Raw genomic sequence first — 17019 nt, 5'->3', positions numbered from 1 at the left:
AGTGCTTTGGTTTTTTCGAGCTGAAAACTTTGTTGCTGAATGAGAACAAGAATATTCCGACAAGGAATTAAAAATAAGTCAAATATTGCGTCTGCCTCTGTGATGTCCAAAAATCAAACTGCACAAACCCAGAAACTGGACCAAAAAAGCTAAAATGAGGCAGTGCTGCAGTTGGCCATGAAGAGCTGGAATTTTCATCCTTCATCTCCAGGGGTTTTGACCTGCATGTAGCAGAGAGATACCCTCTGCCATTTTCACCCTGCCCAAAATTTGTATTTGCTCATGTAACAATAGAATTCTCCAGAAGGATCTGACTGTGTTTCCTGTTTCAACAGTAAAAAGCTGAGAATTCTGTCCTTAGCACATAAAGTGGCCGGATCTCCATCCTCTGAGCCTTCTCACTAAGAAAAGTCACTTATCGGATTTGGTGTGGACGGAAGGAAGGGTAAGAAAGGAACTCTGTCAATCCATGACGTGAAATATTTTATATTAAGAGATTTGGCAAAGGGTTTTGTGTGACTCTAAACAGGATGAGATAATTTTCCAAGGTCAGCTCTCCTGTACTCTCAGATTTAGGTTTAGTCACTGAGAAGTCAATCCCGTAAAGCTTCACAGCAACATCCTGCCAGTGATGCAGAGACTTGGCTGTTGTTGGCTTCAACAGCAGCCCTGCTGCATCTTCAAAGGGCAGGAGGCTGCATAACGTGCAAATTGCCTGGTGAGAAATGTGTGAGCAGGAAAGAGTGCCTGGCAAATCAATGAGAACAGAGCTACCCGAGCCATGGGGTAACTCTTAACCCAGGCAGCTGCAACCTGTTGTTAAGAGAAGGCCACAGTGAACTGGTGGAGCAGAAAGTGGGAATTGTGACCTCAGCACAGCCTCCAGGCTGCTGTGTGGCTTTGGCTCCTGAACTAATTTTCAAGCAGTTTAGTTCTTAAAACAGAATTGGTACCAATGAACCTTCTTGGTGAGTCGACTGCTTCTTTCGGGCACAAAGTTTGTGTTCCTTGACTATTCCCGGGCTGGTTGATTAGTGAGGAACTTTAATTTGCATGGCTAAAAGACACACAGCCTAAAACCCACCCATGTGTTCCAGTGTATAGAGAAAAAGATGTATTTGGCTTTCAAGGTGTGAAGCTTTCAGCAAGTTCCACGTGTTGGTGGTTGGGAGCTGAGCTGGGTTCTCTCTCCACAGACACTTGTGACAGTGCAAGGATGTCACTGCTGCAACATTCAAGCTGCTTTACAATGTCATTGTCCCTACCTGTTTATGAAATGTGATTCCTGCTCCAGGGATGGGCTTCCAGGGACTTCAGTTCTGAGCAGCACTGATCTGTAAGGAAGTTGGTACTCTTAGGTTGGTTTGGTGTGGAGGCATCTGTAGGACAGAGCAGTAGACTTTGGACAAGGGATGGAGGGACAGGACACAGGGAATGTCTTCCCACTGCCAGAGAGCAGGGAGAGATGGGATACTGGGAAGGAATTGTTGGCTGTGAGGGTGGGCAGGCCCTGGCACAGGGTGCCCAGAGCAGCTGTGGCTGCCCCTGGATCCCTGGCAGTGTCCAAGGCCAGGCTGGATGGGGCTTGGAGCAGCCTGGGACAGTGGAAGGTGTCCCTGCCCGTGGCAGGGGGTGGAATGGGATGGTCTCTAAGGCCCCTTCTGATCCAATCATTCCATGATTTAAGTAAAGAATGGATCAAACCAGAACAAATAAGTCTTTGTAGGGTCAAACAAATGGATACAGTCTATTGCAAGTCTCTCTGTACTTATTTTCTTAGGAGGATTCAGATCTGAGCCCCCATGGTCTGTGATTGTCACAGTTCACAGCAGACCCTTACCTCTGCTTATTTCCAAGTTATTTTAACTAAAGAATAAAACATCAGTAGTGGAGAGAAAGAAATGTGACTGTTGCCAATATTTCATATATCAAACTGGTGATTTTAGTAGCTTCTTGAATCAAGAATTAAAGAAAAGCCTGCATTGCAGCTATTAGGAAAAAAAAAAAAAAAGAGTAAGCAGGTGTTGGCTTAGTTTCTAAGCGCCCACATTGCTCCTGTTGGTTTATCTGATTGCAAACCAAGTGCACTGTAGCGTGATGAATATGTAGCAGTGAATGTATGGGAAAGATGCTGGAAAGGTTGCATCCTGATGTTCTTAATCAGTAATTGGAAACTAAAAATAGTATTTTAAGGAAAGATAATAAATCTGTAACCTTTAATCCTCACGTACCAATGTGTAAGCTGATATCATTATTACATGAAAGGCAAGGAGAACATAAGTGAGTAAGCAAGAGCAGGTTGCTGTTACAGTCACAGTATAAATTCCACACAGCCCGAGCTGTCCAGGTGATGTTTGGCTCTGTCTGTTCTATGCAAAGTCTACAGTCATAAAGCAGGTTAATTTGCAAGCAGAGAATGCATACTTTAGTTGTTTATTTCCATTCCCTAACTGCCCTAACTTCCTGAAGCAGTCTGGAATGAGTGGGGTTCCAAGTCTCTCTGCACTTGTCAGCTCAGGGCAGCAGCGTGGATTTGGGGAAAAAGGAAAGAAATGGGGGAAATGCCTTCCCATGGCTGTGGTTCTGATGCACCAATGGGCTGAATCAACAGCTCCTGTGCTGTGCAGACACACATCTGCTGTGCTGATGACAGAGAAAGCATCCCCACTTAAGCAGAGCTTTTCATCTCAGCATTTAAATAGTCCGCAAATTCCAAGTTATTGTTGCACAGGTACCATCCCAGCTAATCCTGCTTATGCTGGTCGAATCAGGCTGCCAGCCTTACCCTGTCCAACAGGGAAACCTCAAACAACGCCAGGGGGTGAATCACACCGGCAGAGCCGTGATTTCACTGACCAGCCCTCCTCTCATTCACTCCGTGTCGTATCTCTGGGACAACTGCAGTGATTCTTCACCTGGAAAAGCAGTGCAAAGTATTTTAAACAGGGTAAACTCATAGTGCAATTCAGTGTCCAGACAAAGGCACTGAGGCACAGTGACCTGCTGGTCACCACTGGTCTGCCCAGGGGCCCTTAATGTCACACAGAAGTGAGAGATCTGTTGTAAGCTAAAGATGGTGGGATAAAAATTTTAAAGAATGTCTATTTGCCAAGCATTTTTGAATTAAAAAAGGCTTTATTCCAGCAGTTTATAACTAATTTGTCTCGCAGAAATGGCTGAAAGCAAGAGCCAGATAAAATTACTGGAAGTTGCCAGGAAACGTACTGTCATGGCTTAGCGCGAGTGCAGCGCAGAGATGATTAAAAAAGGCACCAAATGGTGAATCCCCCTGGAAAAAGAACCAGAAATCTGCAATGGCTCTTTGGGTTCTGTAATACTGAAAGCAGCGGCAGTGGTAGACGGTATCCTCATCCCAAGCTCTGTCCAGCTCTGTGGCAATTCATCCTTTCCAAGAGGAGGAGGAGGGATACGGGCATGGCCAGGGCAGCAGCCCCGCTCCCAGCCTGGGCTGTCAGCACTGGGGACAGTGAGACAGGATCCCAGAATGGTTTGGGTTGCAAGGGGCCCTTGGAGACCATCTCATCCCACCCTGTGCCGTGGGCAGGGACACCTTCCACTATCCCAGGTTCCTACAAGCCCTGTCCAACCTTGGACACTGCCAGGGATCCAGGGGCAGCCACAGCTGCTCCGGGCACCCTGTGCCAGGACCTCACCATCCTCCCAGTAAAAATCTTTTCCCTAATCTCTTCCCTAACCCTACTCTCCTTCCATTTGAACCCACAGTGAGGTGAGGCTAATAAACTCCTGCGTTTTACTCGCTGAAAGCTACCGGGGCCACCGCGGCTCCTCGGGCAGCGCCAGCAGGGCTCACAGGCGGCCTGGATGGGTGGGAGGGTGGATAGAAGGATGGACGGACAGATGGATGGGTGGACGGACGGATGGATGGATGGACGGATGGACAGATGGATGGATGGGCGGATGGCTGGACGGACGTACGGACGGACGGACAGATGGATGGATGGGCGGATGGCTGGACGGACGGACGGACGGACAGATGGATGGATGGGCGGATGGGTGGACGGACGGACGGACGGACGGACGGACGGACAGATGGATAGATGGGCGGATGGCTGGACGGATGGACGGACGGACGGACAGATGGATGGATGGGCGGACGGCTGGACGGACGGACGGACGGACGGACGGACAGATGGATGGATGGATGGGCGGATGATGACGGGCGGCTGGATGCCGCCGCCGCCGCCGCTCCTCCCCCGGCCCGTCCCGTCCCGTGCCCGCGCTCCGCGCCGCCTCTTGCGGCCGCCCCGCTCGGCTCGCAGCTGACGGGGGCAGCCCCTTGTTTACTGGCCGGGGCGCCGCCGCCAGCCCGGCCTGCGCTGGAAGGGGCCGCCGGGCCGGGGCCGACACCGCGGGCAGGGAGGGGCCCGGCGCTATAAAGGGGCTCCGCGGGGGCTCCGCCGGCGATGCTCGGCCGGGCCCGGCCCCCGCGCCCGCCCCGCGGGCTCTGATTCGCGCCGGGCGGCGGCGGCCGCGGCAGCGGCGCGGGATGGCACCGAGAGCGGCGGCGGCGGCGGCGGCGCTGGCCGTGGCCGTGGTGCTGGGAGCCTGGTGCGGCCGCGGCCGCGGCGAGAGTGAGTCGGGGCCCGGCCGGGAGGGTTGGGGGGCGGCGGCGGCGCGGGCCGGGCCCCGCCGTGCCCTTTGTACCCGCGCGGGGCCCGCGGGCGGCGCGGCCGCGGCCCGGAGCGCTCCCGGGTCACCTTCACCCCCGGCCCGGGGCCGGCGGGGAGGGCCCGGCGGCGGCCGAGATTGCAGCGGGCGCAGCGGCGCGGAGAGCGGCGGCCGCCCCGGCGCGTCCCGGGCCGCGGGGCCCCGCGCGGGCGGGCGCCGGGCCGGGGTCAGCGGGGGCCGCGCCCGGGGCAGGCGCGGGGAAGGGCACGGGCCCCTCTGGGCTGCCGCTGCCCGGGTCCCGCCGTGGGGGCTTCCCCCGGCCCTTCCCGCGCCCCTTCCCCGATTCCTCCCGGGTCGCTCACCCAGTCCCCTCCCCGGGCCCTGTCAGGGTCTGTTCCTCGGTCTCCTCGCCGGTCCCTTTCTCGGACCCCTCTCCGGCCCCTTCCCTGGGTGCCCTCCCTCGATCCGCTCCCCGGTGCTTTTCCCGGTTCTTTCCCGAGTCCCTTTCGCAGGGTCCTTTCCCGGCTCCCTTGCTGGCTGCCCTGCCCGCTCCCTCCCCGGTCCCCTCCCCAGCCCTGTGCCCCCGCCGCTCCTCGGCTGCCTCAGAACCGGCTCCGGTTTCAGAGGGTTTAGTGTGGCCAGACGCGGAGGTTTTGTCTTTAACCACTTTTAGGTAGTGTGCCAAATCCACAGGTATTGAGATGGGAGAGCTCCGGGGGGAAGCTCTGTGTGTACACAGGGGCTTGTAAAATACAAGACAGGGGTATAAAAGATGTTGTGTTGGAGGTCACAAGCTTGTTAAACCCACGGCTGGCTCGAGGTTAAGCCTTACGAGCTGTTTTGATGGGTTACGTTAAATAAACTTGCTCAGGAAATCCTTTTAATGAGAGGTTCTTTAATTTTGGGCGACTCTTACGGATTTTTTTTGACAAAAGGGAAATATTTGTTTAAAGACAGCTAACTGGAGCTGTGGCTCATGTCTCCCATAGACAATCTGCCTGTTGGCTTTCCCATCAGGAAAAGCAAGGGCAAGACAATCAGTTTAAGTACAGACAATACAGTGATGGACATTATTGGGATATGTGTGGGATTCAGGGAATAAAGCAGGATGTTCCTGTAAGACAGCCTCTTTTCCCAGCAACAGGACAAGTCACATATCTCAAATATAACCCAGTTTCTTCCTTCATACATATTTTTACCTTTGAAACGTTACAAGAGGCCGGTGACACAGTGTTACCTTGGGAGGGTCAGTCCCAGCTGCCCTGGGCAAACCTGCCCGCCTCCAACAGGGATGGAAAAGGCAGTTGACATATAGCACTAATAATAAATAAATACGTGTGCAACTGGAGTCCAGCAGTTCCTAATTTGAAAACACTATTATTACTGCCGCAGCGCAGCCTGTGATTTGGTTATTTATTTCAAACATATTTGCTTTTTGGGGTTCAAGCGTGTTTATGTTCTAAACTCCCTAATCTTTGCTGTGTTACAGCGTGGTAGGAAAATGTGTCTTGAGTTCATGGATGGAGGAACAGGGGCACAAGACAGCAAAGCAAAGCCTGGGCTGGAACATTTCCGTATCATTTTTTCGCTGCAAATACTTTATGAAGTATTCTACAGACAATTGGGACGGTCGGGGCCCTGACTGGAGAGGTTTTCAGCTGCTGTGGTGTTTGATTGTGTTTTCTGGGTGCTTGGCTCTGTTTTCTGGGAATGGTGAGGTCACGGTGGGGATGGAAAACAACGCGGGGCCGGCACCGGCCTGGCTGGGGGGGAAATGCACCGACGAGAGTTGCATAAGCAAACAAGTTGTTCCCTGAGCAACGGCTCTGATGGAGGCAGCTTTCTTGGAGATCTGTGCCCTGTGTTCCCACCGACAGCCCCCGGGGTAGCTCTGCTCTCTGCTGGCAATGTTCCCCCCATCCCTGGTTTTCTTCGTGCCCCGTGGATTTCTCTCCCCTTTGGTGCCTTGGGGAAGAGCTGGGGGCAAGCAACAGGTAGATGGAGGTGGTTCAGGAGACAAATGGGGTGGATGGTAAAGGTCACATTTACTTCCAGATCGTGAGTTTTTCCTCCTCAATCCATCCCTAAATTTTCCTAAATATTTTAGGAATGCTTCATGTGAGAGGACTCTTCCTCTCTTACATGTGGCTAAAGGTAGTTGCTCAGTTCAGGAGTTACTGACAGGAGTAGAAGAAAGAGTTAAGGAAGGGAGGCCTGACCTGTGCGTTAAACGAAGATCCATATATCTTGTTTTGGGAAGAAAGACAGGCTTGTGTATTTTTTTTGGTCACTGTGTAAACATAATGCAACTTCTTGAAATAAATCTCGCACATGACTCATGCCTGTCAGTTCATTAGCTCTGGTATTTGGGGTGGGATTTACCTCACCTAGTTTTAGGCATCTGCTAATGGAGCAGCTTGCTTTGGGCTCCTTTTCTGGTTAATAGAAAACTGATCAATGCAGTCATGGGAGTTCAGAGTGCTCTTCCTCCCCTTCTAAACTCTCCCCCTAAATCTGGGAGCTGCACATGTGCTCCAGTACCTGCTGCTGATGTGGGAGATGGGAATGCAGTTGAGAGATCTCTACCTAAGTCATCCTGTGGGACAGATTTCACTGTGTATTGCTGTAGTAACACACTTAGAAAATAGGTTGCTCCTTAGTTAGTACCATATCTGGCTGATAGAGATAGTTTTGTGCTCGTAAACTCATTAAGAAACTGTTCCCTTGTTCCACCTCGAGCCTGTGTTAATTTTTTATGTCGAGAGACTCGGTCTAGAATGAAATTTCGCCCCTGGGAGAATAAAGTAGGAAAAGTGAGTGCAGAAGGGCAGGGCTGTACCAAACCCAGGCCCCAGCGTGCCCTGTCCCCTTTTTTGGGGACAGGCAGCACGGCGGCTGTCTCTGAACAGTGTAACACCCCAGAGCTTTCTGGAGGTCAGTTTTGGGGTGACTGCCTTGTGGAATATAAATGCTGTTGATCCGGGCAAGGTGTAGAACCTGTTCCTGCTGCCTTTGGAGCGGGGAGGATCCTCAGGTGTGTCGGCAGCAGCAGGGACCCGGAGGTCACCCCGAGTGGTCCCGGTGCTCCTGGGGTGCTGCCACCCCAGAGCTGGTCATGTCTGCATGGAAACGGGGCAGGACGAGTCGTGTCTGCTGTTTGGGTTGTGAATCAGATGAGGGGAGCATAAAGACAGCCCAAACCAGGCTTTGAAGGCCAGCCTTTGAGGGCTTTGCCCTCGGCTCAGCAGCACTGACCTGAGCGGTGAGAGGTGAGAGGCACCTGAGATGTTCCCCGAGGGCCTGGGGCTCATTTTGGAGTCCGTGTCCAGTTTGCTCAGCTTGAGCTTTCTGAGGTACAGAACTGAAGCTGAAGATCCATATTGCACAATGGGATGGTTTTTGTATTTATGAAACAATGGCTGCAGTAGGTAGAAGCTGTGGCACAGTCCTTCCCTCTAACCTGTTACCAGGGTGTTTTCCTGTCTCAGCAATTATCCCAAGGAACACCCAAAAATCCTTTTCCCGGTTTCCTAAAGCCACTTCTAAAATTCAGCCTTACGTAGAACTGCAATGCTTTTGACTCAACCCAAGCAAGTGTAATTTCTCTGCAATAGTTTGTTTATTCAATAGGCAGCAAACACTACAAAAAAAGGGCAGAATTAACTAATAGTTACCTCAAATGGTTTGCAGTCCTTCTGTGCCAGATTACGCTGGTCTTGATTGTTGAAGGCCAGAGGTCTGAAGCAGTGAATCATTAAGGTTTGGTATCCACATGATTTACTATAAACAAGGTTTAAGTTCCAGCTATTCCCCTGGTTAGACTCTATCTTGAAAACTTAACCTCTGGCATCAGACCTGGTTTCTTCATTCAGGTCCTGAAGGTTGTTACCAAACCAGTTTGTCCAAGAGGCTTTGGCATCTCAGGATTTGTTTGTTTGTTTGTTTTTTAAAAAGCGTGGCTTCAGCTCGGTTTTCTGGGGGGGGTTTGATAGAACGTGTCTAGGATGATTTAGTAGTTTTTTGAGTGAGTGGCTTGGTAGCAGGGATGGAGCAGTGCTTCCTCTGGCAGCTCAGAGCTGTGCTGCTGTTTCTGCTGAAATTTAGGAATTTATGTGTAGTGGAGGTTTTGCCAGTAGTTTGCACAGGAGCAGCTTTGGGCCTACTACTGGAGAATCAATTTGTGATTTTTTTTTTTATTTCCCTGAGAGCTGATTTATGTGTTTTTTGAAACCAGGTTGTCTGTGTTATAATTGATGGCTCAACTTTGCTCTCCTTCTTCTGGGATCAAACCTGCCTTGCCTTCCTACTGAAGGGTTGATTAATTCCCCTGTCCCTGCAGAAGAAATACTATCGAGAGAAGCTGTGGAAAAACACTTATTACTTTGCTTAAAACTGCTTCTTGTTGTCTTGGTAACAATAAATTTATGGGGTGACTTAAGCTGCTACTGCATGAACAGGAGATATAAACTGCTGAAAATTCAAAGGCATGAAAAGATGGAGAAACCTCCAAGTAAAAAGCATATTTTGTTTCAGATGTTCTTAATTCCTTATGATTCTCTTTGATCTTCGAGGTGTTAAAAAGAAGGGGCTTAGATACCAATTATCACTTAAAAACGAAATTGAAGTCGAACCTGAAAAATAATTAAGTGTGATTTTTCTCTAAATGTGGGGAAAAGCAGCTGGTGAACCATGGCTGTTGTACTTCCAGCTCTGGTAGATTTATATTTTTAACTCTTCAAAGGCTCCACTCATCTCTTTTTAGATTCACCTTTAGCTAACCTCTGTTCCTTAGCACATCTTTTCAAAATATTTGGAGTTGTTAGCCTTTGGTCACCTCTGCAACCTCCAGTGGGGAATCTGTGTCAGGGTGGGGAGAGCTGGAAGCGAGGGAGGTTTGTACCCCGTGGGGGTGTTTAGATGGTTCCATTTTTTGTGGAGGTTGGGAAATCTTTGAGCAGCTTTTGGGCTGTTTGGACCAGGAACAGCGTGGCTCATGGTAGTGGTGATCTCCGGAAGCTTGAAAGGTTCAGGAGCAGAGCAATTTAACTGATTCTGAGTGTTTAGGGAAAGGGGTGAGAGCTGTGAACTCCAGGGCTGCGGTGACCAGGACACAGGGAATGGCTTCCACTGCCAGAGGGCAGGGAGAGGCGGGATGTTGGGAAGGAATTGTTGGCTATGGAGAGGCCCTGGCACAGGGTGCCCAGAGCAGCTGTGGCTGCCCCTGGATCCCTGGCAGTGTCCAAGGCCAGGTTGGACAGGGCTTGGAGCAGCCTGGGACAGTGGGAGATGTCCCCTGCCCATGGTAGGGGTGGAATGGGATGAGCTTTGAGGTCCTTTCCAACCCCAGCCATTCTGGGGTTCAGATCATCCTCTCTGAATCCCTGCTGGCTGTGGATCTGTTCCTCTACCAGACCAGGACCATGAATTTCCTCAGTGCTGGGCACCCACCCGCGGGCCCTGGTGTGATGCAGCTGCTGCCCACCCGGGGTAGCTCCTCCAGACCAAGCTCCTTAGCTCTGCTCCTGCAGAAAAGGAAGATTTCCAGAGCCTGGAAATGCAGCCACAGCACTCAAAAGGCTTCGTCCTGACCATACCTAACTGCAGATCCTTCCAGCCCTGCTCAAGGTGCCCTGTGCAGGGAGCTGGGCAGTGTGGGAGCAGGGCTTGTGTCCAGCCCCTGGTGACTCACCTCATTCTACCCAAAATGATGAAAGACAGAGGCAATTGTGCTCGGGGTATTCATGCATCTCGTGGCCTTCAGCCACAGCAATAGCCCGGAGCTCTGACTCTCACAAGTAATTCCTGGTCTGTATTTTTTGACCTTTCCTTTTCCTTAAGGTCAGCTGTCCATTCCAGCAGGCAGGACGTTATCCTGGGGTGCAGCAGCATTGCCTGTGCGCCCCACAAGGATGAGAACCAAGAATAAATAAGAACCAAGATGTTGCATTTTGAATTTATCTGGTAATTTTAGCTGCAGTGGTGACTTGTAGGCTGAATTCAGTCTTTCATTTTCTTACGTGTCCTTCTGTTACTTCTCCTTTCACTGCCCTGACCTGCCACGCACTTGCTTCTTTGGAAATTCCAACGTTATTCATTGCAAATAAATATCCAGAGCATTTAAGCTTAATCTGTTGCTCTCCCAGGTCTTTTAGCCCAGGTTGGGATGTGCAGCAGTAGAGTTTGGGGCAGAGAGGTTGCTGCTGGCTGGTCATCAGGTTCCTTCTCCCGCTTTTTCCAAGTACATCCTTAATCCTTGAGGCACCGTGTGCATTGGCTTTTTTCTTCCAGAAAGCAATTTATGAAACGACTTGGATATCGTGCCAAAAAATCCCATTGGGCAATAGCATTGCTTCAAATCCTGTATTAGTATTGCCAATTTTTTTTGTTGTTGTTGTTGCAGTCAGTGGAGCAAATTTTTGAATAATCATTAAGATATTTGCATCGAATTTGGTTTTAACCCCTGCAGCAGTGCTCTGTGCTGAACCATGAGGAGTCTGACAATCCTAACTATGAAGTATTTGCGTCCACATCAGTTTTGTAAGGCTGGGTGATCCCTTGGAGCTGTGATGTGGTGGTTTTATAGTTGGTCAACTTTGCATACAGTGTCAAAAAGAGGAAAGAGCCCTGTGTCTTTTGTTCTTAAGTGGGGAGGGAAGATGCTGGCCCAGCTGTAGACAAAAGAGAGAAATCCTTTGAGTGGATGCAATCTTCAAAAAGGAAAAATTCAGGAAGAATCCACCTGGATTTGAACATTAAGGTCTGGCTGATGTTTCTATGAAGTTGGTTTCAAAAGGGTTTGTCACAGGGAGTTTTGTTGTGCTGTAGAGGCGTGGGGCTGCAGATTTCCTTCTTGATTTCTTTCGTGTGCTTAGAGTTGAAAAACTATTTCCCTATTCAAACTTTTTTTGTTTTGACGGATTCCTATTATTCAATTTACCTCCTAATTTATGCTTCATGTATTTGTTCACTTTGCCAGTTCTTTGGTTACTGGTTCTGTGAAATAAACTGCCCAGATAGTCAAGACGGGGAGATTTGCACCCTCGAGAAAATAATAACGAAAAAAAAAAGCCCCAACACCTCATCTGAAAAGAATGCTCAGGGCAAAAATTACTAATGTAGTAAATGACTCCTGTCAGCAGAGTCTGGGCAGGAGCGTGGGCTGTGCTCCTGTGCATTTCCAGGTTTTTCTGCTCCCTTCCCAAGAGCCACCATCTCTGGCCATTATTCTTTTCCTATCTTCCCCTCCCTGCAACCATTCGAAATGACTCCCTCTAATCCCCTGGCATTAATTGCACAATCTGAGACGAGGTAGGTGTGTTGCTGGCAGCTGCCTAAAGAAAACAGCTCAGACATCTCTTCCCTTTGTGAGCGCCAAGTGATGTCCCAGGACTGCTGCTACCACTGCAGTCGTGATAGAGGCAACAGGCAGGGACTCAAGATGGCAGAAAAAAATGATGAAATACTCTTGTTTTGTAACCAGGAATGTTCCCCACAGTGTATTTCTTAACACTTGAAGCCTGCCTTTGCTGAGAGGGCCACGTGTCCCGAGCGGGGCTCGGTGCTGTTGGACAAAACCGAGCGTTTAGAAAACCACAACAATTAACCTTCTGTTAAATAAATAAATTGTCCTTTGCCTCCCAGTTTGCAGGAGCATGGACATCCGCAACAACCTGACCCGGCTGAACATGCTGGAGAACTGCACCGTGATCGAGGGCCACTTGCAGATCCTGCTGATGTTCAAAACCAAGCCCGAAGATTTCCGCGAGCTCAGCTTCCCCAAGCTGACCATGATCACAGACTACCTGCTGCTGTTCCGTGTGTACGGCCTGGAGAGCTTGAAGGGCCTCTTCCCCAACCTCACTGTGATCCGAGGGACTCACCTGTTCTTCAACTACGCCCTGGTGATCTTTGAGATGGTTCACCTGAAGGAGATCGGCCTCTACAACCTGATGAACATCACCCGGGGCGCCGTGCGCATCGAGAAGAACAACGAGCTCTGCTACCTGTCCACCATCGACTGGTCCAGGATTTTGGATTCTGTAGAAGACAATTACATCGTGGCCAACAAGGATGACAAGGAAGAGTGTGGAGATGTGTGCCCAGGCACCGTGAAAGGGAAGAGCAACTGTCCCCCCACGGTGATAAACGGGATTTTCATCGAGCGCTGCTGGACACACGATCGCTGCCAGAGAGGTGAGTGCGCAGTGAGGGGTCTCAGGTGGGGCTTTGCTGTCAAATTTTGACCTGTGAGGCTCTGCACAGGCTGCCCCTGGATCCCTGGAATGTCCAAGGCCTGGTTGGACGGGGCTTGGAGCACCCTGGGACAGTGGGAGGTGGAACTGGGTGGGCTTTGAGGTCCCTTCCCACCAAACCACCCTGAGATTCCTGGAGGTCTGATAGATGCCTACTGATTGCTACCTGTAAGCACAGATTCCTAAAAGCAGGGCTGAAAATTGACTTTAGAAGATGAAGAGAAGACCTTTGGGATGGGTTTGAGCAGTTCCTTCGCCTGTGTTTATAGGGCATCCAGAATTCTGTGTTTGGTTCTTCTGCAGAGTCAGGAACTGCCCGGAGCTCACCATTTTAATGGACTGTCAGTGTCCGGTATAACAGTTGGTACTCTGAGAGTCTTTATTGGGGTTTGGGTAGGGAATGAAAGTCCAGACTGGCTGAGAGGCTGCAGCAGGTGGAAGCACAACAGTGGGGAAAAGTCTCCATGGAATTAGCCCCATTCTGGAAAGGTGCAATTCCATCTTTACCAAAACCTTCCCGCCATGAAAAGGTGTAAGATCTGCGGATGAGTGAGCAGCATTTGCACAGAGAAGCAGCTGGGAGCCAAGTCAGGCCTGAAGGGGAAGGGAGAAGGAGGAGAGAGGACCTGGATGGGGTAGAGGGTGAAATAACAGGGCTTTGAGCCTGGGGCTTTGGTTCAGGGGAGAAGCTCTGTTCCAAAAGCTCGCTGCTGTTGCCACCCCAGTCCTCAAATGTATTCTAGAGTTGCTTTTAATTTCATACAGATTTATTTTTTTCCAAACTTGGAACTGACCTTAAGCTTAGCTTTAATTATATATTGGCTTTGATTTATGTTAAATCTGACTTGACGGGGAGCAAAGTGAATTGAGGTGAGAGTGACACATTTAGGGTAGTCTGCCTTTCTGGAGGTCGTGCATCCAAACGAACCAGTGTGTCCTGAGACGAAATTAGGAAACTTGTGGGCTGGAGAGAAATTCTTGCCAAGCTTTAAAGGGCAGCTCTGAGTGCTAAGTGCCAAATTTGAGGAGGAATTCCTACCAGTATGCACAAACTAATGCAATTAATGTGGTTTCCCCTCTGCTACTCCTCACCCCAAAATCGTCCAGCTTCCTTTTAAAGAAAGTGGTTATTTTTTGTGGCCAGAATAACAGGGTATGAGCAAGAAGATGCAAGTGTGTACGTGTGTTCCTTTTTTAAAATGAAAAATAAGATTGTAAAGCATTTTATTTATAAACTTTCAGGTATGCAGTTACATCAGCACTGAAACCTGGTTTCCTGTGCATTTCATGTGCTGTGTTTTCTGCTGTTTCATTATGTTAAAGGTCTAAATGGCGCGATTTTAGTGCCTAGACCGTAATGCCCCAAAATTCCTGTGAATTTTCTAGGGCTGCATTGCAGCAGACTGGAACAGATAGTTTTCTCTCCTAGAAACTGCCTAGTTCCATGAAACCTGGAGAAATGTAAGATTTTAATGATAATATTTTACCATTGGGAGCTCAGAAACCTGAGCTGCTCCCGAACCTCTGCTGCAAGAGTTTGTTGGAGGACACCTGCCCAGTACCTGCCTCAGCTCAGTCGCCCACGTCTGTTTGACCCAGAAATTGAGGTTTTAATCAGGAAATGGTTTCTAAAGGCACTGTTCACAGGTGCTCTGGTTCTGTGTGTCCCTTGCGGAAGGAACAGTAGGGAAGCCGTGCTCCTGCGTATTTGGGCAGTGACTGGAATGCGCTTCCCAAACCACTGGACGAGCCGAGCTTATCTTTGTTCTGAACGCTGGGATTTGGACTTTAGTTTTTTGGTAGCCGCTGTTTTGCACAAGCTGGGATCTGTGTGATGCCGTGCCTTGTGACACCTGCCCCTGTGCTTCTGCAGTTGTTTTGACAGCCCGAGAGGTTTTTTTAGACCTTTTTTTGTCTGTTTGTGAGCAGCCTTTAGACTCTGAGCACACGCTGATGGTGGAGATTAAGTGACATTTATTTAGCGAACCTGCCGGTGCAATCGCTGCCTCCTCTGTTCTCCTGCCAGCCCTAATGTATCCTTAGCATGTGTAATTGTTTTGTCAAGATTATTAAAAGCTTGTGTGAATTGTATTTTGGCTTTCCTTAGCCTGAAGAGCCTCGCAGCAGCTCCCGGTACCCAGGGTATTAATGTCACGAAACCTTTCCCTCTGCGTTTCTGCAGCTTATCTGGGAATCTTCAGCAGCTAATGCAGGGCTGAAGTCTCCTGGCTCTCTGGATTTAAGCGCATTCTCTTTTATTTTTTTTTCTCCTTGTCTTCTAACCAGAATGAAAAGTAGCAATTTCGGTATCATTTTCACGGGGAAGTTTGGTTTTGTGTGGAGTTTTTAACCCAGGTTGTTTGTACCCCTGGTTTGTTTAATGAAACTTGGTATAGAATCTCCTGGTTCTGGGTGGGTTTTTTAAATTTTTTTTTTTTTGCATCTCTGGATGGGAAGTTGTTGCTCTCTAAACCAGGACTGGGAAAAACCCTTAAAGGATATGTAAATATTGATTGTTTTGATTTTACAGAGTGAGTGTCAATTGACAGAGACAAGTCACGAGCTGACCGGCTTTTCCAGCCTGCTGAGCTTGGAGTCCCGCTGGAAAATATTGGGAGATGGGCAAGAACTTTGGGAGAGCACCTGTGGGAAGGCTGGGAGATGTCACAGAAAATGAACTGCCTGACAGGAGGGGACAGCCAGGACTCTTCTCCCAGGGGCAAGAGAGAAGATGAGAGGAAATAGCCTCGATTTGCCCCAGGGGAGGTTTAGATGGGAGACTGGGGAAAACTTCTCTGTGGAAAAGGTTGTGAAGCGTTGGAAGCATTGGAATCACCATCCCTGGAGGTGCTCGGAGGCAGTGAGGATGTGGCACTTGGGGACAGGGTTAGGGGTGAACACAGTGGTGCTGCTGATGGTTGGACTTGGTCTGAAAGGTCTTTTCCAGCCTTAAGGACTCTGTGATTCTCTGAAAGGTCTTGTGTGTGTGGGAAGAGGCAAAGTTGGGGCTGGAGTGGGGTCCTGGTGTCCTCCCTCCCTTCCTCACCGTTCCCTGCCCTTCCCCTGCCAGCTCTCTGTGGTTGCTCCACATTATCCCTCCTTTATTTAATTATTCCTTTATTTAATCAGGACAAATATCCCAGTTGACTCCAAAACTAACTTTTCAGTTATAGCGTGGAATTATCTCCAAGGCACACATCCAAGCCTCTGAATCATCCCCGTAGCTACGATTCCAGCCTGGAAATTTTTTTTTTTTTTCAGTTGGTAATAACGTGTTCAGGACAACAAAGTAAAGGATCTTCTTACAGACATTGGAGCAAAGGTTGGGGATGAAACCAGTGGGGAGGAACTGAAATCATTTGTAGGCAGCTGCACCCTTGGAAAAACCAGTATTGAGGGCTCTGTGTGTGAGTGCAGGGATGTGTAGGTGGATGCTCCATGGATTCAGATCTGTCGGGATGTGCTTCCTCAGAGTTTTCTTTTTTTTTTTTTTTTCCCTAAATCACTCATGTTGGTGTGAAAACCAAGTCGGTTCAGTTAAGGCCAACTCATGTTATATTTTGGGTAGGCAGGGAGGGAAATGTGTAGTCTGTTTGGAATTTGGGTCTAGCCTGATGCTGTTTATGGCAGCCAAGTGCTGTTCCTGTTCTGGGGGTTTTGTACCTCTTCACTGACATTTTTAACAGGGTTGGTTTTTTTTTTTTCCCTCACATACACAGTTCTTTTATTGCCATCAAAATATACTTCTTGGTCCTGCACTGCAGAGAGCGCCTTTGCTGAAGAATGCAGACAACAAAAATGCTGGAAATGCCACGTCCTAGACCTCGGTCTGGATCTGCCAAACATGATTTTCATATTTCACATTTTTTCCACGTCTTTTTTTTTTTTTTTTTTCTATACGTCTGTCACTCCTCTTGCGGAAGGAACAATTCCCTCTGAAATAGGATTTCCTGCCAATTCCCCCCGCTGTCAGGCTGCTCTGTCCATGCAGAACTTGGAGCAGCCTGATGGGTTTGACAGTCTAATTACGAAGGCGGGTTCGGCCTTTTATTGCACATCGGGTCGTGTGCAAGTGGAGGAAGGCGATAGGAAGTGGAATGGCCAAATAAAAGTTACC

At 49.4% G+C, this 17019-nt stretch overlaps 1 protein-coding gene across 1 annotated transcript in view; it reads left to right on the top strand.

Annotated features, from left to right (window-relative positions):
• The first annotated feature begins 4369 nt into the window (after nt 1-4369).
• The window catches only part of INSR (insulin receptor), a 52328-nt gene continuing 39678 nt past the window's right edge, over nt 4370-17019 (top strand). The window contains exons 1-2 of the mRNA XM_066205663.1: nt 4370-4613; nt 12292-12843. Of these exons, the coding sequence (XP_066061760.1) occupies nt 4529-4613; nt 12292-12843 (637 nt within the window). The 5' untranslated portion in view covers nt 4370-4528. The remainder of the gene's footprint in view (nt 4614-12291; nt 12844-17019) is intronic.

Source organism: Chamaea fasciata, unplaced genomic scaffold, assembly GCF_029207755.1.
Source record: "Chamaea fasciata isolate MVZ Bird 193981 ecotype frontalis unplaced genomic scaffold, bChaFas1.0.hap1 SCAF_28, whole genome shotgun sequence".
Taxonomy (NCBI): domain Eukaryota; kingdom Metazoa; phylum Chordata; class Aves; order Passeriformes; family Sylviidae; genus Chamaea; species Chamaea fasciata.
This window is presented reverse-complemented; position numbering and strand designations above follow the sequence as displayed.